The 21202-nt window shown below is 34.7% G+C and overlaps 1 protein-coding gene across 3 annotated transcripts in view; it reads left to right on the forward strand.

Moving 5' to 3' along the window:
• Positions 1 to 21202, forward strand: part of ARL15 (ADP ribosylation factor like GTPase 15) — a 225607-nt gene that overhangs the window by 92784 nt on the left and 111621 nt on the right. For 2 of the 3 annotated variants that reach the window (XM_059492112.1, XM_059492113.1), the window contains one exon: positions 1998 to 2206. In XM_059492112.1, coding sequence (XP_059348095.1) covers positions 1998 to 2206 — 209 coding nt within the window. Of the gene's footprint in view, positions 1 to 1997; positions 2207 to 5000; positions 5031 to 21202 lie in introns of all 3 variants that reach the window. The other variant, XM_059492114.1, reaches the window with a different exon arrangement.

Consider the following 21202-nt stretch of genomic DNA (forward strand, 5'->3'; position numbering starts at 1 on the left):
GAGGTCAAATGCTCTGCAGTTTACCACAGTTTTGTTTTTTTAAAGTGAGTATGATTACCAAGGTAAAACTCAGATTCTAGCAGTGACATGTGATTGAAAAGTAGCTGACTGATCATGGCCTTGGTCTTTAAGTTCATAGAAAATGATTTTCTACTAGTTTTTAAAGTACTGTGATACTTCAAATGCCTGTGACACTGCTGTGTGTGGCTGTGTAAACAGTGTCCCTCTGGCAGCTTGCTCTAGTTGGTTCTGAAGGACTGGGGCATCTAACAGATGCTATAAAATTCTTTACAAGAACAGTGGACAGATAGTCATGTTCTACAGAAACATAGAATTAGCTTTCAATGCAGTCCCTCTTCTGTATAGATAATATTAATCTTCAGATCCTGATGATAAAATAAATAAAACATCCATCTTTGTTTGTAATTTTTATTTTGAGTCTAATCAAATTAACAGAGAGATTAAGCAAGGTCTTGACTAAGTCCTGTGACTGTTCACATTTAAGTAGTCAGATCTGTAGGTCTTTTGCAGAAAAAAAAAATTATTAGGTATGACTTCAGTATTCTCTGTAGGAAAAAGTTTGTGTGTTTGTGTGTGTTTACAGCTTGTGCTGGGTGCAGATACAGAAACAAAGTGTTCAGGGTTCCAGTGTGACTAGTTAAAAGACAAGAGTAACTCTATTAGATGAGATTTGAATACTCATGAGTTGCATACCTAAATTTCATGGAGCAAATGTTTATTTCTTCCCTCACTTGTATTTAATGACTGTCTTTTTTGTTGCACAACGTGTAAATTAAGTTAATATTTTAAGCATTGTATTAATCTTGCGGTCATTTTGTTGCATTAAAATCTCATTATGTTTCTCAGAAATTTTGTATTATTTTCTTTCACTGAAAAGAGGAATTTTATTATTTTAAGCTCTTGGTTCTTGTGGATATATGGAAGTTCAGTTCTCTCTGTCTCAAAATAAGAAAAGTGTCTATAAAAGGTACCTTCTGCACATTTCTGCAAGTCACTGTCTGGCAGACATGTCAAGTTTTCTACTAGACTATTGCTGCCACTGTTCACTGTTTAGTGTTTGTCCCCATGAGTGTAGTGCCAGATCCAGACATACAAAGAATAGCCCATATCCAAATCATAGTTTAGATAGTTTGACAGCTGTCAAATACAATTTTTTTTCCCCTACCTCATTGCTACAACATATGCTGCTCTCCAGGGGAGACAAAAGCTTTCTGTTGATAACCTTAGTGCTTGGCTTCTGTTGAGATGGCTGAGTGCTGCTGAACTGTGTCCTAAAAATTACTGTGGCATATAAGCCTATACAGTCACTCATGTGTCTGCTTTTGGGCTCTTCCAGAATCCTTAGTGTGGTTGACAGAGCAAAAGTAGTTGAACTGAATGCCTTTGCATGTAGTCACCCTAGCTCTTCATTCACTGTTCAACTCACTATTGTATCATCATTCTCCTCATTAAGTATCTAATTACTTTAATAGGCTTTCCTGACACCTTTTTTCCCCAATTATGAAGTGGTTGCCTGATGGTTTGGAGATGAACTGGAAGACCTTATCAGAAATGAACCACTGCCATGACAGAAGCTGCAGGTTTATGACAAGGAGCTGCAGGGCAAAGTGAAAAAGAATGGGTAAAGGTTTAGGTCTTAGTGCCAAGATATTCCAGTGAGAAGGTAAAGGATTAGGCTCTGTGGTACTGTCAGCATGGTAGTTCTGCCAGTACTCATTAACAGAGCAGACGCTTTAATGGAAGAAAGCTGCATTGAGTCAACTTCCTTCCTTATTTAAACAATGTTGATTTGACATTGGTGTGTGTGTGTGTATGTTGGATATTTTAATACTTTTTTTATTCTTTTAATGATGGTTAAGAGAGAAAATTTAATTAATTATTTTAATAATTCTAAATAGATGGTTTATTTTCACTTACAAATGTTACATTTGTTAAACTATTCTTGTTTTAATTAGTGCTCATTATTGTCTTGAAAGGAGCTGACAATATCAGGAAATACTGGAGTCGTTACTACCAAGGATCCCAAGGGGTAATATTTGTACTAGACAGCGCCTCCTCGGAAGATGATCTAGAAACTGCTAGGAATGAGCTGCATTCTGCTCTTCAGCACCCACAGTTATGTACTTTGCCGTTTTTAATATTGGCCAATCACCAAGACAAGCCAGCAGCTCGCTCAGTACAAGAGGTATGTTAATGTGTCAGCTTCTTGCCTTTTATTTACTTTCTGCACACCACTGATCCCTTATCACTTATTACCCTGACATCCTGGTTAAGGACTGGCCTCAGTTTCTTCTTTACTGTATTATGCAGACCAGCAACAGTCCCAGTCCCCAAAAACTTAGTCCACTGCACTCTATACAGACTTAGTTGTTCTGGAAAACAGACAAGTAATACTTGGATACAAGCAGATCTTCTGCTTTCGCCATATTTTGCTTAAGGGAAGAAAGATGTTTTTAAAACTACTCTTGTGAAAAGCTGCTGGGACAGTGATTTTTTTTGTTTAACTTGGGTTTTTATTTGCTATTAGTTTTAATTTTGCGCTGTTCCATTACTCCATTCTTTTCCACTGCTTAAAGCAATATGTTGCAGCCATAGGTTGTCTTTTTTATGTAAAACCTTTTATCTGAATGGCTGTGTACTAATTTAAGGTCAGAATTGCAATTCCTGTTCTGAAGTCCTGAAGTGTTTCTCATCTTCCTGTTCCAAGGAGTAATGTTTTTGTCTAATTTCTAGCTATCACACAGTAAATTATGTAATTGTTCTATTCAGTGCACCTTTTGCTCTTCAGTTTCTGAGAAATTTGTCTTGTCTACATTCCTATCATGTCAGATACATTTGGGGAAATGCTGTAAATTACTTCTGAAATTGTAGGAAGAAGTAAAATCGGGTTGTGTCATTCCATTCGTAAATGTCATTTAAAGGACTCCTCCTCTTAAAGATTATATGAGGAATCCATTTGTTCTGTGATTGCAGCAGACTGAAAACTGTTTCAGCACCTTATCGTGTTGCTGCTTTGTATTTAAACTGATTCTGTCTTAGATTTTTCTTTTTCTGAAATATGAAGGTATAGAATTTGAATTCAGAACAAACTGATCTGTAGAATAGCTGCTCTTAGTACAGTATAGTTGAACATACAGCCTTTTTTTCTTTATTGCTACTTATGTCTCCTTTCTGAGTCAAAAGAAATTAAGCTTATTATATGTTAGGAAATGGCATAAATGTAATGGAGTATAGAAGTGTTCTTAAGAAGAGATTGTGAAAGGTTTGTCAACTACACTGTAAAATATTTTTAAAAATTGTCGGTCCTTTTCTCTGAAAATTCATTCTTAGGAGAAAGGGAAACAAATGGAATTTGGATTGAAAATATCAAGTTACATAAAAAAGTAAACAAAAGTTATATAGGGATAGAACCTACAAGTTCTAGGTCTTGTTCATGTAAAAAAACAGACTTAGAAAAAAGTACTTAATACGTAAAGGAAATGTAATATGGATTTTGATATGTAAGTTTAATAATTTGGCCTGGTTTATTGTACAGCATAAAAGCAAATTTGGCCTAGTTTATTTTACAGCATAAAAGCAAAAACCTCCCACTTAAAAACCAAAAATATCCTGAGACAAAACTGGTTGGATTTTATCATCCAAATATAGTTTATATGCCTTGGCTTTAACTTTTTCATAGAGCAATACAGATCACATTTTTCATCATCAGTAGGGCTATTTCTTATATGATTTAAGTATTTCTTATTTTACTATATTTTTCACTTTTAAAGTGGCCAAAATTAAATGAAGTTTTTTATAGCAAATAAAATTTAAGAAATGTTCTTTCTCCAGTTTCATATTAATAATGAATGCAATGCCAGTTGGTTTCCTTAACAGCAAATTATACTTGTAACTCTCTCATTTTGCAGATGAACTAACGTGGGCAGACTTTGGGGCCTGACCTGAGTTTTCTGTGTATTAGACTTAACATTTCTTTTCTTTTATTGGCAGTACCCTCATTTTCGCCTCATTCTTCATTACCAGTTGCTTGAGGTCTCAGTAGGGTAATAGATCTCTATATGCTTACAATAGCATTTAAATGGGTTTCTACTACATGCTTTAAAAAAAAAATCTTACAGTTTATTCTGGTAGCAGACAAGTCTTGATTACTAATGTATGAGTACAACAGAATGTGTGCAGAGTACAACAGTTTTGTTAAATGTGCACAGTACATGCATATTCTCAGGGAAAAACTCACACTGTATCAAGAGCTCAGTGATTTTGAAGATCTTTAGTTAAGAGTACTGGAAAGAGAAATTAAAAGAAAAAGAGAAAAAAAAAAGGAATAAAAAAGAGAGAAAAAATATCATGAAGTTGTTACATTGTCTCTGAAAAAAATTATGATCTGTGTTTGCTGTGTATACAAAGTAGAAGCCTTCTTTGGTCATTTTTACTGATGTTGAAATGGTAATTTCTTGCTTTCCTGATGCTTTGCTGTGCTATTTTCCTCCTTATTGAGATGTGGAATAGAAGTAAAATGATGAATGGCAAGATCATTGCTTATATAAAACAAACATATTAAAGTATGTAACAAATGTAACATGTTGAGCATTGAGAGTTTTATTAGAAATTTTTGCAGAATGAAGTCCATTAATTATAGGTATTTTCTTGACATTTTTTCATGTGTTAGAAGACAGATGAATCACAGTTGAAATTTAAAAATATGTATGCATTTTTTTTAGGCAACAAATTGCCTTTCTTTAATGGATATGAAAGAACTCCTTGGAGTATAATTAAGGAAAATGTCTGAGTTGAGTGGTGCATAATAGGAAATGTAGAAAAATATTTATCTACAACAAAAATTCTTCATAAAACTGTGCAAATGCCAAGCAATTTCTGCAACAGATGTTAGTTATATGTTTTGTTGGGAAGTGCAGTTGCTTCAGTTTTTCACAATGTTTTACTTTATTTAATGTGGTTTTTATCCATACATTTCTTAGGTAGAAATGATACTGTAGAATCTACGTGCTGTAAGTAATAAGCAATGTCATGAATAGTTCAATTCACAGCGATAGTAAGTACTTGCAAAAATATCCAAATAACTTACTTAATTTATAAAATGCAATTTAATCTAATTCATTTTGCAGAATATACTTCATATTACTATAATGACCAGGGAAAATTACAGGAGAAGCCAAGCTGAAATACTAATCAGTAAATGTAATCCTTTTTTTCCCTGAGTTCTGTTGCTGGTTATCTGTTTTCTAGTTATATTTTGATTTTTAAATGAACTCAAGAAAAGTAACTTTGGCATGGCATTTCATTTCAGAAACTAGAAGTAAATATGTTTCTCTTATGTAGACTTCTTTGGTGGTTATTCTATCTTCCCATGTCAAAGATATTTGTAAGTTGGTTTTTTTTCCTGTGACAATAGCATGTATTTAGACATATTTGAATATCTGCTAAGTCTGTGCTGAGATAAAGACTGCATATATTAACCAGACTGTAAAACTGATACAATTGTTTTTGTTCCAATGGGTTTGCTCCAGAATAACTTTATTTTAGATTGAAATTACAGTAATGAAGAATTAATCCTATATAAATCAGTTCTGACTGTAGTTTTGGAAAGCTTATGAAATAGCAAATAAAAAATTTTACAAATGAAAAATAAATTTAGTTATTCAGCATATGAGGGAAGGTGAGAGCATATCAGTTTGGCCATAGTTTCCAAAATACAGGCTACAGTTCCAAAACAATTTATCTAATTATATGTTTTTAAGTAAGTATCTTCCTGACAGAATGTGCTTTTATTTTTCCACACGAAAGTACTTTTGATTGTCAAAACTGGTTTTGATTAGTCAGATTTCTCTTACAGTGTTAAAATATTGCAGGAGAGTAATGGTGATAAAAGTGCTTCAAATTGCTTTAAAAGGGAACAGGCATTGCTGTGATTATCAGCTTGTTAATTTTTATTTTGGAATGTGTGCTATTTGTGTATGAGTACCAGAAGCTGGATGTTACAGTGGATTCTTGTGAGTTGAACCAGTGTGCATTTTTCTCCCAGGTCAGAGCAATATTGAGGAGCTGCATCTATTGGAAGTTGTCTGTAGCCACTATATTTTAGGAGCAGGCTATTCTGGATACTTGTCTGGATCTGTTTAGGACTCCTGGAAGCCATATAGGCCTGGCCAAAGGAGGAACCAAATTTAACTAGTTTTTCCAGTTCACTGGTGAAGCAGCTTCTTGTTTGGCAGTGTGTTGACTTTGGGACGTTTCTATTTTTATATTTAAGTCTCTTTTTAAGATTGTAGGTGCATTAGATGATCAGTGTAGATCCACTCCATTTGAACTATTCTATTCTAAGACCATATATGTGAAGACATTCATACACTATAACCTGTAGATGGGTTTGTATTCAGTTATCCAAAAATTCAGGCAAATAATAAATTTCTTTCATATATTTAAATTGGTGACCACTAGTAACATGAAAAATCACTGAAGATCTGTTCTAAATTCCCGTTTTTTTTAAAAAAAAAAGATAGAACTTTTTAATATAGACTTACTAGTTAACAGTAAATCAACCTATTCTCAGCCTATTTTAAGATTATACCATTGTTTTAAATGTAGTTGTTGGGAAAAGAATAGTGGAAAGCTTATGCTGATCACAAGTGCTGAGTTTTTTTTCTTGCATACAAGACCTTACTTTAAATTTGACTTGATGGGTGTGGGAAACTCCATTGGAGAGTCATTTTGATTGTCCTTTTTATCTTTTTAAAAAAAATCTTTAAAGTGCAAACAATATTTTCAAAAGTGAGTGTGAAAGGCTTGTTGCCTATTTACATAGATTGTGATGCATTTATCTTTTTGAGATTATATGGATTTTGAATCACTGGCAGTGTTCAATTAGGTTTTCTGTTAGGAGAATAGTGGAAGGTGTCTCTCCTAATGAAAAGAGCCATCTTAAGGCTATGAGGGCTGTTATCTATTACTCTGCTAGTTTTTTCTCAGTTGTTTGTGTCTAGAAATAATTTTGTACATAAAGTGTCTTCTTGAAGCCTTAAATATCTTAAAACTAAATAACCAAGAGAATGCTCAGGTTTGCCAGCATCTTTGGAGGCTCTTACTGGTGGTGGGGATCTGGAGCATGCTGCAAATTGGGCTTTCTAGGCCTGCCAATGGTCTGAGTTGGCTACTTAGTATGACAGGCTCAATTCCAGGATGTAATCACGTCTTTCTATTCCAAAGTCTTTGTACTGTTTTTCCATAATTCATGCTGTTTGTGGTTTATGCTAGTTAGGGGAAAATGGTTCCTCTTTGGAAACCCTTTCAGTGTATGAGTAATAGATGTCGTTACTAGCAATCTGAAAAACTGCATTGAACAGTGACTACTAAAGAGGTAAACTTCAGAGACTATGTAGTATTTTAGCTCACAGACTTGAGCAAATGTTTTCCTCAGGAGCAGGTACTGCAAAAACTTCGCCTGCAACCAAGAGTGAAAATGAAAGTTTTCTCTGCAGTCTGTCCCGTCCTCACCCTGGTCAAGCCTCTCAAATCTGAGTTTTCAAAGACCAGCTGTTGCAAATCTGTGTGCTTTGTGACAGGGACATCCAGAGCAAAGTTAAATCAGGGACAGATTTTTGGTTCCTCAAGGAATTGTTTCTGAGATGATTTATCTTCAGATTACTGCAGTAAATAGCCAAAATATAGATTCCTACCCTGTTTTTGAGATCATAGTGACCTTAGTGACCTTAATATTTGCAATCCCCTCATTGCAAATACTTCTTTTCGTCCAAGGTGTATCCCCTGATATTTGAAGATTGTTTTGGAGCTGGACTCTGCTATTTTGAGTATTGGCTGCTTCCTTCACAACTGTGGCCTTTGAGGGAGCAGAAGAGTTATTTGTCAGACTTCAGTTTTGAACACATTTGCAGGAGAGGAGAATATTATTAAACTAGTATTTAGACAATAGTAGTTTTGCCCTGCTTAGAACAATGAAGAAGTAACTCCTATTCTCCTATTTGTATTTCTTATATGAACTTCCATACTGATTAAAAGTTTCATCATACCTATTAGGAAAATGATTTAGATATAAAAGGATCCTATGATAAAATATATATATATAAATGCAATCTAAAAAGCTAACCAATTTTAATAAATGTGAGTAGATCCACATTGTAGCTAAATGTGAACAGCAAGCAATTTCATACAGTTGCAAGACTGAATCCAAACAGTAACCACACGTTTTCCTTGCCTGAATTTGTGTTTCAATCACGTTTTAAAATAAAGAAAGCCATAACAGGTAAAATTGTCAATATATTCATGAGATAAAAAAAATGAATTGGTATAGTTGATAATGTTTTAGTGAATAATATCACTTAGTAAAGCTTAATATTGCTGTCCTAGTGTATGTGGGACAAAGAAACAAAAACTTAACAAAGTATCTCTCTGAATAGTAAATTCCAGTTGTGCTCTTGACAAATGGGTGAGTCTGCGAGGAAATGAGTTCAAAAACTGCCAATAGAAACTCTGATTTGGAATGATGTTCCTGAAGATACCAAAAAATTGCTCAAGCACACCTGCAAAAATGCACGTATTACACAGTGCACAAGAAGATAAAGAGTAGTAGTAGCTAAGACACAGGAGTAGAAATTCTGTCCACATACACCCATTTCACAATATGAAACTGTATTTAGAGAAATAAATCTCTTGAATGGCCCTTTGTAGCGAATGGTGCTGGGTACACATTTGCATAAAAAGCAGCTACATATCTTGGAGTAGATTTCAAAGAGTATTGGTTTATATAGTTTTGAACTCCAGACGTGGATTTTTGCAGCACTATTTGGGTCTCCAAATGGTTGTTTTATATGCATATAGATGCTATGTACTTTGAGTATTTATTTCATCAGCAGTATTGTTTTGCTTGCTGGCCTCTTTGCCTCCCCCATCTTTCAGGTGTGACAGTCTGTCTGTACGACCACGTGATGAAGTGGTCTGGACCTAAAAATTACTTAACTGCTATCCTTCCTCAAGGTCTTATTTTTTAATAAATTCAGATGAGAACAAAATTGGATAATTGGCATACAGGCACCAACAAGAGGTGGGAGGAAGGTGTAAAACTAGATGGAAGGTTGGAGGTGTGGGCATCTAAAATCCAGTGAGAGTTGAACCATTCTACCTACCACATTACTTCTCATGCTTTTTTGGCTTATCCCTCTACAGTGAACCATAGTAAAGGAAGATTATACAGGAAATACTGGAAAATAATTTTTCCCTCTTAAAAATGGATGTTCTAGAGGAGGTGTGCAATTACTTTTACTGGACTTGAGAGAGAGATAGGAAAGAAACATATTTTCACTATGTTTTGAAAATTTAGTGTCTTTGTTGACTTCCAAGCAAAGAAAGAAGACAGAAAATGTTGTTCAAAGAGGAGTTGTCTGCACTTGCAGAGCTAAACACAATGACTGTAAAGATAGAGCATAGTATCTAAAAATAAAAAGTAAATTTATGAGAGAAAGTTTAAAATGCTTTCAGATACAAATCTATATGCATAGTTTATTAAATGTTTTTCATAAATATTTGTTTACTTACAAATGCTTATCTAGTATTCAGTAAGGACTGTTATAGAAGAGCACAGCTTTTGACAGTTCTTTCTGAAACCGTTTTTGCTTGGTAAAAATTTGGTGTGCTTTAGTAAAGAATTAAATTAAATCCTGAGGCCTGTTGGATACAAATCTGACCACACAATCATTATGACTCTTTTGAGCCTCTAGGTCTGTGATATTGCTGTTCTGGGGAATTCTTGAATGCTCAAAAATTTAATTACCGTTAGTGACATCTTACATGAACAAGAGAAGTCGTATTTCTTTCAGAATTAATAACTATTACAAATGGAACAAAATAGTGGCTATATAACTACTTTCCAAATATAACTCTACCATTTTAGCAAAAATGGTCTCAGGATCAGTTGAAAAATAATGGAAAAGTATTTAGTAATGCATTGGATCAAGTATGTGAAACCTCTTCTATTGTAAAAATTATTTAGTATGCGTTTTTCTTTCAAACACCCATCTTACATGGATATATGCATGTATATGTACTAGAATGAAATCTTGAGTTCAATAATATAAGTTACTGCTTTTTAAAAGATGAGGACTTCTATTTTTCTTTTTAGTGCTAAAACAAGTTTGCTGATTATAGGCAAGTTAAATATACTGTGAACCTTGAATTTACCTAGGAAAAGATAATTTTTTGTAGTTGAACTACATAATTTATAATTGGTACTCAACATAAAAAAGAAATTTTAAAAGAAATGTTTTTCAAGTTGATTATGATAACATAATCTTCATTCCATTAGAGTAGGTATGCAGGGTATGAAATTAATTTCTGGCCACAGTCCATTCTGCAGGAATTACACACTCACACACATGGGAAATCATGTTGAGCATCTTAATTGGTCATGTCAGGGAAGTTCAACAATAGCCATAGCAGGAGAAAATCTATCCATTTTATATCTAAGTATTTCAAGTTAGATTTTAATTATGTGCCACAAAAGTAGAAAATTTTCAGCTGCATTGATACTACCTACACTGTGACACACCATAGGTTATTGTCTGTAATTACCAACACCCTGAAGACTTTGCTGGAAATATGTGTATGCCGAGTTTCTTAAAACCTGCATCAAATAGAAGGTGCTCAGAGCTCAGCCTGAGCATGGGAGGCTTTCTGTTCCCTATGAAACTCAAAATTTCTGAAGATGCTTGAGAAGAATTTCTCTTGAAACTGAGCTGCAGCACGAGGAAAAACAAGCCTGAAAATTGAGGTGTCATAGGCCTATCAGAGGCTGGTTCTTTAGATTTTTTAGCGTAAGATTCCTATGAGCGAAAACAAACCATAAATCTCTGGAGATGGAGATGTTGGCATGGTATGTGAGAATTCATGAAACAATGATGTTTTCCTAAGTGACAGGATGGGAAAAGGATCATCTTTGCATCAGTGGTCTGGATGTTACTGAAACAATGCTACAATTGTCAAAGGCCAGGAAGGAAACACATACTACTGCAAGGTGAGATTAAATTCCTTCCTATCCATTCTTAGTTTTGAGCTCTTTTTTTTTACCCTGTCATTCTTTCAAGCCATTAAGCTCCTGGAAAAATCTTGGATGCTCTCCGGGTGTGGTGGATGACAAAAATCAAAGACTGCAGTGAGCTTGATTGCTGGACAGGACACTGCTGTTTTTGCAAATGAACTAGAGAGAAGGAGTAACAGGAGAAAGGGAAGGGGACTGCTGACAAGTCTCATGCACCTCTTTCCCTGTTACTTCCCAAGACTTTACTGGCAGTGAAGCAGAAGAGATGAGTAGAGAGCATTCGAAGGTTCACACAAAAACAAAGAATGACATGGAGATTTGCAAATTCAAAAGTAGTGAAGGGCCCCACATAGTTCAGAGACTATGAGGATGCAGTACTGAGTTTTTACTTAAAGAAAATTGGAGCCATTGAAGGCCTTCTTCTTTAGCAATATAGGCTGAACAGTGTCCATTATTTCCTCAGAAACCACTTCTGTTCAGTGCATAATGACTTTTGGTTCAAAAAGAGGAAACCATTTTCCCATCCACTTCTTGCAGTGATTCAACAGCAGATGCAGACATGCTTCTGAAGAAACATGAATTATCCACTCTAGCATCTGGGAACAATTGTCTTCATAAGACTAGAAGCAGGGTTTGAATATAACGACATTATTCTAATGATGATTTGTTGATACTGCAGCATATCATTAGTCATGCTGGAATCTTTATAAGCATAAATGTTTCCTCAAAATAGTTTAAATGTTTAGAAAATCTATTACAGCAGTCTGACATGAAACAGTAACAACTTCTGTTAGAATCTGAACTGCCTGAAGTTTTGAGTTAGTCTAGAAAAGAACTTTTTGAAGGATCATACAAATTAACTAGGTAACATGTTTTAAAAAAGGCAAAGTTAGACAATTTTTCACTTGAAAACATGTTCATTTATTATTCAGACTTACACACATCATCCTGATATTTTTTCTTACTGTTTTAAGAACCAGAGTGTTGACAATGTATTGAATAATCCATTCCTATGACTACATATTTCTCAATATCTTTGCTTTTTCTGATATTTTCTGTTATATTTAGTTGTTCAGATTCTGATTAGATGCGAAGTTGCAAGGGTCAAAAAGCCTGTGCTGTATTAATACTGTCTTAAAAGTAAGGACTCAGTATTAATATGTGGGCATCTTTAAAGTTAATGCATGCTGGAGTTCCATTTCAAGTATTAATAGGTATCTATTGCCTCTTAATAGATGTGTGAGGCATCTAGCAAACTGATTAAAAAAAAGAAAACCAACAAAAAGCCCCACCTGCTTTAGTGAATGAGTTTTGCTTAAAAGACTTTTCATTTCATCCACACATATCTCCAGAGGTAGACAATTTGGATTACTGCATATACTGTTATATATTTGTTACAATTGCATTATTTATTTAAAAATAAGTTGTTTCATCTGTCCCTCTGTTAATACAAGCTTATTCTGTAAATTTTTTTTCAATATTTTTTCATAATGTATTATCACAGTATTTATAGTCTCATTTTGGTTTTTTGTGTTACTCTGGTAATAAATACTAGGAAATAGTTTACCACATTTTATGAAACATTTAAGTACTTTAAGGATTTCTTTCCTTTGCTTTCCTATAGGTTTGTTATGTTACAGTAATTCTGCTACAACAGACCATATATTAGCTACAAATCTACTACAGATATTCTGTTCCAATTTGTTTACCTTTGTTCTTTGTTGCTAATTATGCCTTTACTCATGGCTGAGGATAAAGGGAGTAAGAGAGTGAAATTTGGGTCACTCTCTAGGGCAGGCGAAGAAATCTTTTCAGAGCTGTAAACAAAAACATGCTCTGCAACCAATATTCCAGGAATCAATCAGGTCCCTTTAGCTGCAACAGCATCGAGTGGCACAGTGTATATTTGTTGTTTTAGAAATGCATAGCTCATTTTGAATAAGCAGTATTAATGCATGTGATATCTGTAACCTGTATTTGCACAGACCCTTATTAAACAGTCAGTGCTCTTCATTGAGTAATTTGATCTGTTCTGTGAATCAAAATTTATTACTTAAAATTATGATTGTATTTTAAATTTTTAAAATTTGATTTGGGCTTTTTTGTTTTTGTGGTTTTTACTAAAAAGTTGCCCTATGTACGTAAAGGACAAACAGAGTCCACAGACATGGTACTGTAAATTCTCGAAGTATTGCACGTGCCTGCACATCTGTCATGTAGCAGAAGAGTTCAGACTATGTAGTTTATGCTTGACCACCTTTTTTTGTGGACATGCTACTTGTATCATTTCTCATGAAGTTCAGAATGTATTCATAATTGAATGAAAATTGATGTTGACTCATTTTGGAATAGCTAAGTATTTATGTGATGGAGATAAAATCTCCATTATCTTCCATTATTATTTCTCTTGCTAATTTCTTAAAGTGAGTTTGAGTTTTATTGAAACCTCAATCTTAACACTTTAAAAATACTCTTGCTCTTGTAAAATCTTCAGAAAAACAAGAAAAAACATTTTAAAGCCAAAATGGACTGTTGTTAAAGGGGGGAAAAAAAGCTTAGTATTTTTCTATTCTGATTTATTATACAGAAGGCTGTTTTTTTACAAAAAAGGGGGTTTTCTTCTTCTTCTTTTTTTTTTTTTCTTTTTTTCCCTCCACTATTCTCAGTCTCTTTTGATCATTGATCTGGGTGACCCCACGCTCAGGGGTTTTTTCTTCATTTGACATGGACAGATTTTTGAAGTATAGCTCTCCTTTGGGAACCTCGGGCAGTTCCACTTGACTAACCTGTGATCTAATGAGCAGTAATGCAGGGTTACAGTGACCATTTTGTTTGCTTTGAGGGAGGATGGCTAGACAGAGAGTGGGAGAGAGGCGGTGTCTGCTGAGAAAAAAGATGCAGGGTGATCGAACAGTGTGAAAAAGACTTGTTAGCCCACATTAGTGTGCCTGATTTACTTCACAACAGGTCAGGAAAGGCCAAAGGCAGGGTTGTCATTAAATTGCAAAGTTGAAAATCCCGGTATTCAAAAGCATTCAAATTTCTGAAAGTTGTAAATTAGAAAGTTTGTGGTTCATGTTGAATTTGGCAGAAAGATATACAGAAGTACCAGCTTCTATAAAACATGAATGGTACATTATAAAATCATGCTGTAAATAAAAAGAAAACCAGCTTTTTAAAGTAGTTTCATGGTTGACTGTTTTACAATGAGACTGGGTGCGAAAGAAAGGCCAAACACTAACAAGGTCGTTGCACTTTCTTTATGAGCCCTGGGGACCCCTTAATTATGTGCCCGTGCTGCTTATTTTGAGATCTGTAGAATGTATGTGTGCACGTGTTTGGATAATATATAATTTTTATTTGTATGTATTAAATCCATACACATATGTATATACATATATATGAATATGTATGTAAAAATAAGATTTTAGCTCAACTTGCCCAGGAATGTAGATTTGGAATCTTCTGCAGCATGTTATGACACTTTTTTGCCCTCACATCCTTGATTGTTTCTCTTGGAGTTAACCTTATTGCCTTTGGTCTTGAAATAGTCATAGACTTATCTTAAATTTACATTTACAAATGCAGACAGACCCAAAAATTGTCTTTATGTACTAAAAAGTTATTTTCTAATAGTAAAACTTGCTTCTGAGTGCTTGAATTGGACTTGACAGCCTGCTGCTTTGAAACTGCAAAAATGAAAAGTTGAAACTACCTATTCCTGAAATTACATTTACTCTTCTGTTTCATTCACTTGGTTGGCAGTGGCCTGAATCTCCATGAGTTGAAGAGTACAAGCAGTTGCATTGATAGCCTTTAACTCATAGCAAACTCTTGTTGTTGCTATTTCTGATCTGGCTGGCTTTAGTGAAAATCGAAGTGCAGCCTTTTAGCAATACTATCATTGTGCATTGTAACAGTAGGTAATAAAACAAATGGGTGGTCTTAGGGGTAAGGTGATTTTTTCTGTCTGCTACCAGAAGTTTCACTAATTGATTCTTACTTCTATTGGCTGTCAAAAGTCAGGTTTTCACTATTGCCGTACAACTGTGTTGAGTTTTAGATTGTACTGCGTCGACAGAAGTGACTGTCTTGATCCTCCTATCTTTTTGCAATTAGAAATACATGAAATTAAACAGCTGAGAAGAACTGACCCATAACTAAGACTGTTTCTTACCTGACTTCAGGGGGCTGTGCTCCCACTGATCATTCAAATAATTTCACTGACATTTAAGGGAGTATCTCTTCTTGGTTGAAGAGAAGACAACAGGATGTCAGGCTTCAGTGTTCACATTGAACATTAACTTTTGATTTTAGCTTGTATTGAATTATGTATTAATATATGGTGCCAGATTATTTTTGATTTATCTTGGTCATGTTTTGTTTACAATAGATATAAGGTATAGTTTTACCTCCTGATAACCTGAGGTTTAACAGACAGTTGAATGTGGGTAACAAAGTACTTTTTTATATTCAGTGCTGCATTTATCAACTAATTTCACAGTATTCCTATTTTTAACACATTGTAAGATTCACTTTTTATTAGAACTTGAATAGGATTAATGTGTTTTGAAACAGCATGGTGTTCAAAGTAGCTTGGTTGTTACTATACTCAAACACTAGTCTCAAAAAAAAAGTGCTATGATATGTATGCTTCCATTTTCTCAATTATTTTAACTGATATTTAGTTGCAGCAGCTTGGTGGACATACGTTCTAGGAAACTCTGCATTGAGCTACTTTCTCTCTAGCTTTAGGTCATGTTAGTCAATGGAAACTTATTAGGGCATAAAATGATGGGGAAATGTTTAACAAATCAGAATACTGAATCAAGGTACATTTAAGCCTTACTAGTATTCTCTTTCCATTTACTTTCTCCATTCCCTAAATAATGTTGTCTGTGCAGTCTCTATGCACTCTTTATTAGCTCTTCTATTTGATTTAATTATTCAGTTGCTCAGTGTGTCTGAATTAAGTCATCTCCGCCAATCTACTTATTACAAAGCATTTGGTCAGTGAGAAGAGACTAATGTCATCTTGCTAGACTAATTTTTGTGGGTCTGTGTTTAGGAATCAAGACAGTGGAGCAGTATTTCAAAATCGATTTATAAAAAATAGTCAGTTCAAGAGTGTATTATAGATACTGCCAGTCACAGGCTCTGGAAGAGTAAATATTACTTACTCATGTGAAGAAAAGGGAAATTTTCATATGTTCTTCTTAGCTTTCCTTAAGATGTGAATAGCTTTTGCTGGTTGGTGCTTTAAAAACCACAAAAAGTCTACTGCAACATAAACTGTTTTCACATAAATTTTCCAGGTATTATATGAAATGATTAAGTTCTTTTTTGATGGCAATATAGTTGCTTGATTCAGGAAGACAGCTGACAAAAGAAGATGGGATACAGCCAAATGCAGGCTTCTGGAATTTTTTTTTCCCCAGTCCATAGTTACATTTTTAGAAAGCATTTCTTTTAAGACAGAGATTTTAAGTTTTGCTATAGGCTTTAGAATGCAACATGCAAAGTTTTTCTTTTTTATCTGGATGTCATGATATGAAACCTCTAGCAAAGCCTTCCTGTGGGGTCAGTTTCCGTGGTCTATCCACTCTATAATCCTTAATAGTGTGAAGTAGTTATTATTTAATCCACATCATGGATAGGCTGCAAACACAAAGTTTAGTGAAACAAAAGGAGCATAATATAAAAGTAGTTGCAGGTGCACTTTTTCTAAAGAAAATGGGTGTGACTTCTTACATTTTTCTGAGGCCATTATTTGCATCTCAGCACTATATTTGTGAAGTATAACTCTCAAACTGTTCTAAAATGGGAATGCAGTAGCTAGTATGTTGTATAAAAGTGAAGTGTTATGTTCTGCCAATGGACTCTGACAATTCAGTTTTTAGTACCTGTAAAATGGGTTTAAAATGTTCTCCAGATGTATTTGGCTACCTCTCCTTTTGGAAATCATTCCTTCTGTGCAATAGGAAAAAAAATTGCTTAACTAAGAAAACAAATTCAATAATGCCACCCTTTCCCTGCATAAATAAGAAGGTGGGGGTGGTAATACTATGTCTGGGAAAGGAAGCAAAAATGCATGCTTGGATATCCATTGCTGGCTGTTGTAGGGAGTGTGCTTGCCAGCACTTTCTGGCAAGCTTATTCCTTCCAAACGCTCTCCAAACTTGCCAGACATTTAAAAAGTCTTTTGCCTGTTAGTCACCTTTCACTTACTTGTAGCATTAGAAGAAATGTTTATTGACTGAAGAACTGCCTGTTTTGTAATCAGGAACATTGAATTGAGTTTTTTGTTTTGTTACATGTTGGTTTGTTGATATTTACTTGACAGCAGGGTTTAGTTAGGAATATCCTTACAGGCTGTTAGTAACCCAACTGGGTCAAAGCTCAAAGGGTCTGCTCTTGTGGGTAGTAAACTCAGGGTTTGGCTGATGTTTTTTGTACATGTAAAAGGCATCAGATCATCCCTGACCCCTGTGCAGAGGGATGGATGCTATAGAAGTGGATTGCATTTAAACAATGGCAAAGCACTTTCTCCGCTTTTGGTAGAATCTGAGAGAGAATTAAAAAATCTCCTGTGTCTGGCAGTGGAGCATATAGGGCCTCTTTGTGTTAGTTTGGTTCAGTTGTGGTCTGGTGTTTGGATCCACTTCTGTATAATATTGATCAGGATGTGTATGGGTTTGAATGTCCCTAAGGCATTTGGGGACAAAACAAGTAGTATTTGTATCTGAACCCTAAAATAGAGACCGTTCAGAAAGAGAGGGGTTGGAGGGAGGAATCAGATGCAATGAAAGAGGAGGAACTTGACTATTGTCCTAGGCAGAAGCATGCCAGAGGGCAGACTAGAAATCTAGCTTATTGGATATGAAATATTTTGCAAGACTGTCCTTCTCAGAAAAGGTCAGATTCATAAATGTGGTTCCGTTCCTTCTACTCAATTTTCTTCTTATAGTTGCAAAATCTGAGTTAAAGAGATGCCTCAGTTGTAAGTCCTTATACCAGAGATGGCTGGAGTTATGTTTATCACTATATTGCACCTTCCTTCAGGATTTTTGGATGGGAGGATGTCTGGGTCTTTTTCATGCGTCTTGCTCCCTCCACTTACATGTTTCACTGAAGTTGAACTGTAGTATTGGAGCATGTCAGTCTTTAAATGTAATTGCTTGTCATCTCTGAGGTAGTGAAACAGTCTGCCATTATTTTACAGTAATTTAAGCACTGGTAGACTTATCAGGTACAACCACAAAGCTAATGGCCTTTTAATTATTAGTGATTCCAATGAGAGTTTGTATGTTAAGCAGGAATTAAGAGCTTAAAACAAAAGTTTGGACAAACAAAGGAAAACAAGACTATTAGCACTAACTGATGCTATAATTCTAATAATTGAATACTTCTAATTTTGTCTATTTCTGACATGGTTGTTATTCAGGCTGCTTCACAGTGCTTTTATATGCATAGAACCTCATGCACACAAATTGAAGAAACGTGGTATCAGTCATAAGAACTGTGGTCACAGAGAGTTCTACACTACACATACGTTCCTGTTGTGGTCACAGTATTGTTTTCTTTCACTGTAGGAGTAATGCAAATAATTTAAACCATAAATCAGTATGATGGTCTTCTTGTCCTGGCTTTGCAATTATTTCAGTTTATGTTTTCTGAAAAGCACAATTTCAAGTATTCTGAGAACCTGCGATGGATAACTAGGAGTGCTTGAGAATACAGTGTATATTGCCAGGGTATTGTGATCAAGCAATGAAAGAAGAGTTGACTTGCCCTCTTCAGGATTATCTATCAGACACTCACTGTGTTGACTAAAATACTGACTTAGTTGACTAAAATACATCAAATGTGGAAAAATCTGCTGAATTAATAACCTAATAACCTTCTTAGGTCATTTTTTGCATCTGAAAATTGATTTTGTTTTTTGAATTAAAATTGGGTTTAAATTTTGAATTTATATTCAAAGTACAGTTTTTTGTGTACTTATATAGCTATATGTTGCTTTACAACGGGAGAGCAAGAGCTGCAAATTAATTGAAAGAGGTAGTGATGTTTTCTGACATTTCACCATTAGCATTCAAAACTTTTCTTGACACTTTGGAGAAGATTTTGATTTCTTTGATATCAGTTTGTATTCTCCTTTATTGCAATAATTGGAAATAAATATAGCACTTTCAAGTTCTGACATGGCATTCTTGAGTTTCCTGAGACATAGAAAATATAGAGCATCTTCTAAGTAGTTTATCTGTTGTAAAGAAATTAGTTTGCATGTTTGATTAATTTCAGTATGTATTAGTATTAGTATTTTCCTATGAAGGATGTCTGTCCTAGAAACAGTTGAGTCATCCTCTGAGTTTAATGCTTTTGAGAACTACGTTGATTTCATATTCTCTATTTGTGTGATCATTTTCCTCCTTGTCAATTCAGCTGTGGTATTAGAGAATGCAGAAATAATCCATGGACATTTTGCTAGCATATAAGTCAAAGGCAGTAATTCTCCTTACCTTAGAGATTTAAAATTTCCTGTTACCATTTAGATTATTTAATTTGTTTTCATTTATTTTGCTTGCCTTTATGTTCTTAATAGAGTATTAATTCATGTTGTGTGCAAAAAGAAATTATTTCTATTTGGTAGTATTTCAGAATTCCCCTCTTGGGTCAGTTATTCAGAATATCAGCATGAATATACAGACTGTAATTGCTAATAGATAACAACTCTTTAATTTTGATTAATATGCGAAAAATAGTATGGCTTGTTCAGTGAATTTGTTTGCAAGCTTTGATAAAATTCTGAATTTTTCTAGCCTTGAAAAGAAAGCTGTAAATCTGAATCCCAGGTCTCTTCTGTGGAACTTAAATGTTCCTTTATCAGTTACTTAGTTCTTAATTTAGACCAATGACGCATTTCAGAAGTCAGTGCAAGTTTTGTTAAAGACTGCTATAAAGTATTACTACTTGAAATTTGTGACAATCTTGTACCTATTAAAGGAATTTGAGCTCCACAAAAGACTCACCAAGAAACTGATGAAGTTCTATTGAAATACGGGAAAAATCTGTCAGAAATCCTGCAAAACACCACAGGATTCCACAAATATAGCATTTTTCAGCTGACTGCACTCTGGACAACTACCACCTTCCACAACAGTGATAGGACTGATCAGAACCATCAGTCTAACAACATCTATTACTGTTGTCTCTTGCATCTTCAGGCTTCATTAGATGGATGCTTTGTGCAGTGTTCAGAAATAGTGAAATGTTTTTTTATCTGCAGCTTTTTTTGCTGGGACAGATGTGATTATTCACAGGATGTTTATAACTATCTTACTCAAAACCACTCTGAAAATCTAAATTTCTGCTTCTAAGTGGAAAATTGAAGTCTGTTCTCGTTGAGCAAATGTTTACTTCTTGGCTATTGAAAGACTTTCAAAAAGAGTTTGGTTCTGTCACCTTGTTATTTAAAACCTCTCTGATTTTACTTTCAATTTCTAGATATCATAGAATGGTCTGGGTTGGAGGGACCATGAAGATCACCTGGTTCCAACCCCTCCGATGTGGACAGGAATGCCAGCCACTAGCCCAGGTTTCTGGCCTTATCTACCCATTTAGTGGAATACTTGCTGTTCCTGCAAAGGAAGGATTATGGCTGTTACCACCATAAGCTTTCTGTTCATGAGCCTTCAGGCACTGAGGAAAACTTCCAAAATTAAACTTTATCCTCATAGTTTTCTATGGCAAGCATGTATCAATACAACCCTTCTAATCACTGAATTTTACTTCTTTAGATTGTGTGCTTGGTACTACATCTTGCAAGGTTTTCCTGTACTATGGTACTATATTTAAAGGCCATATCAGCTTTTTTGTATTTCATAACACTAGAGAATATTATTTACACATAGTATCCGAAGTTTAGCTTTACAAGAGCCAATCTACATGTCTCTTGTAGTCTGTTTCTGAGGCTGGCAGGCTATTGTTAGAAAATACAAGAGAGGTTTTTTTTTGTCATGCAGTAGTAATCTCCTGCTTGTCTTTGCAGACCCGAGGTTTTCATCTTAAGTTTAAGAGGCAAATAAGGGGAGAAGAGATGAAGAGGAGAAAAGC

This window comes from Ammospiza nelsoni, chromosome Z (genome assembly GCF_027579445.1).
Source record: "Ammospiza nelsoni isolate bAmmNel1 chromosome Z, bAmmNel1.pri, whole genome shotgun sequence".
Taxonomy (NCBI): domain Eukaryota; kingdom Metazoa; phylum Chordata; class Aves; order Passeriformes; family Passerellidae; genus Ammospiza; species Ammospiza nelsoni.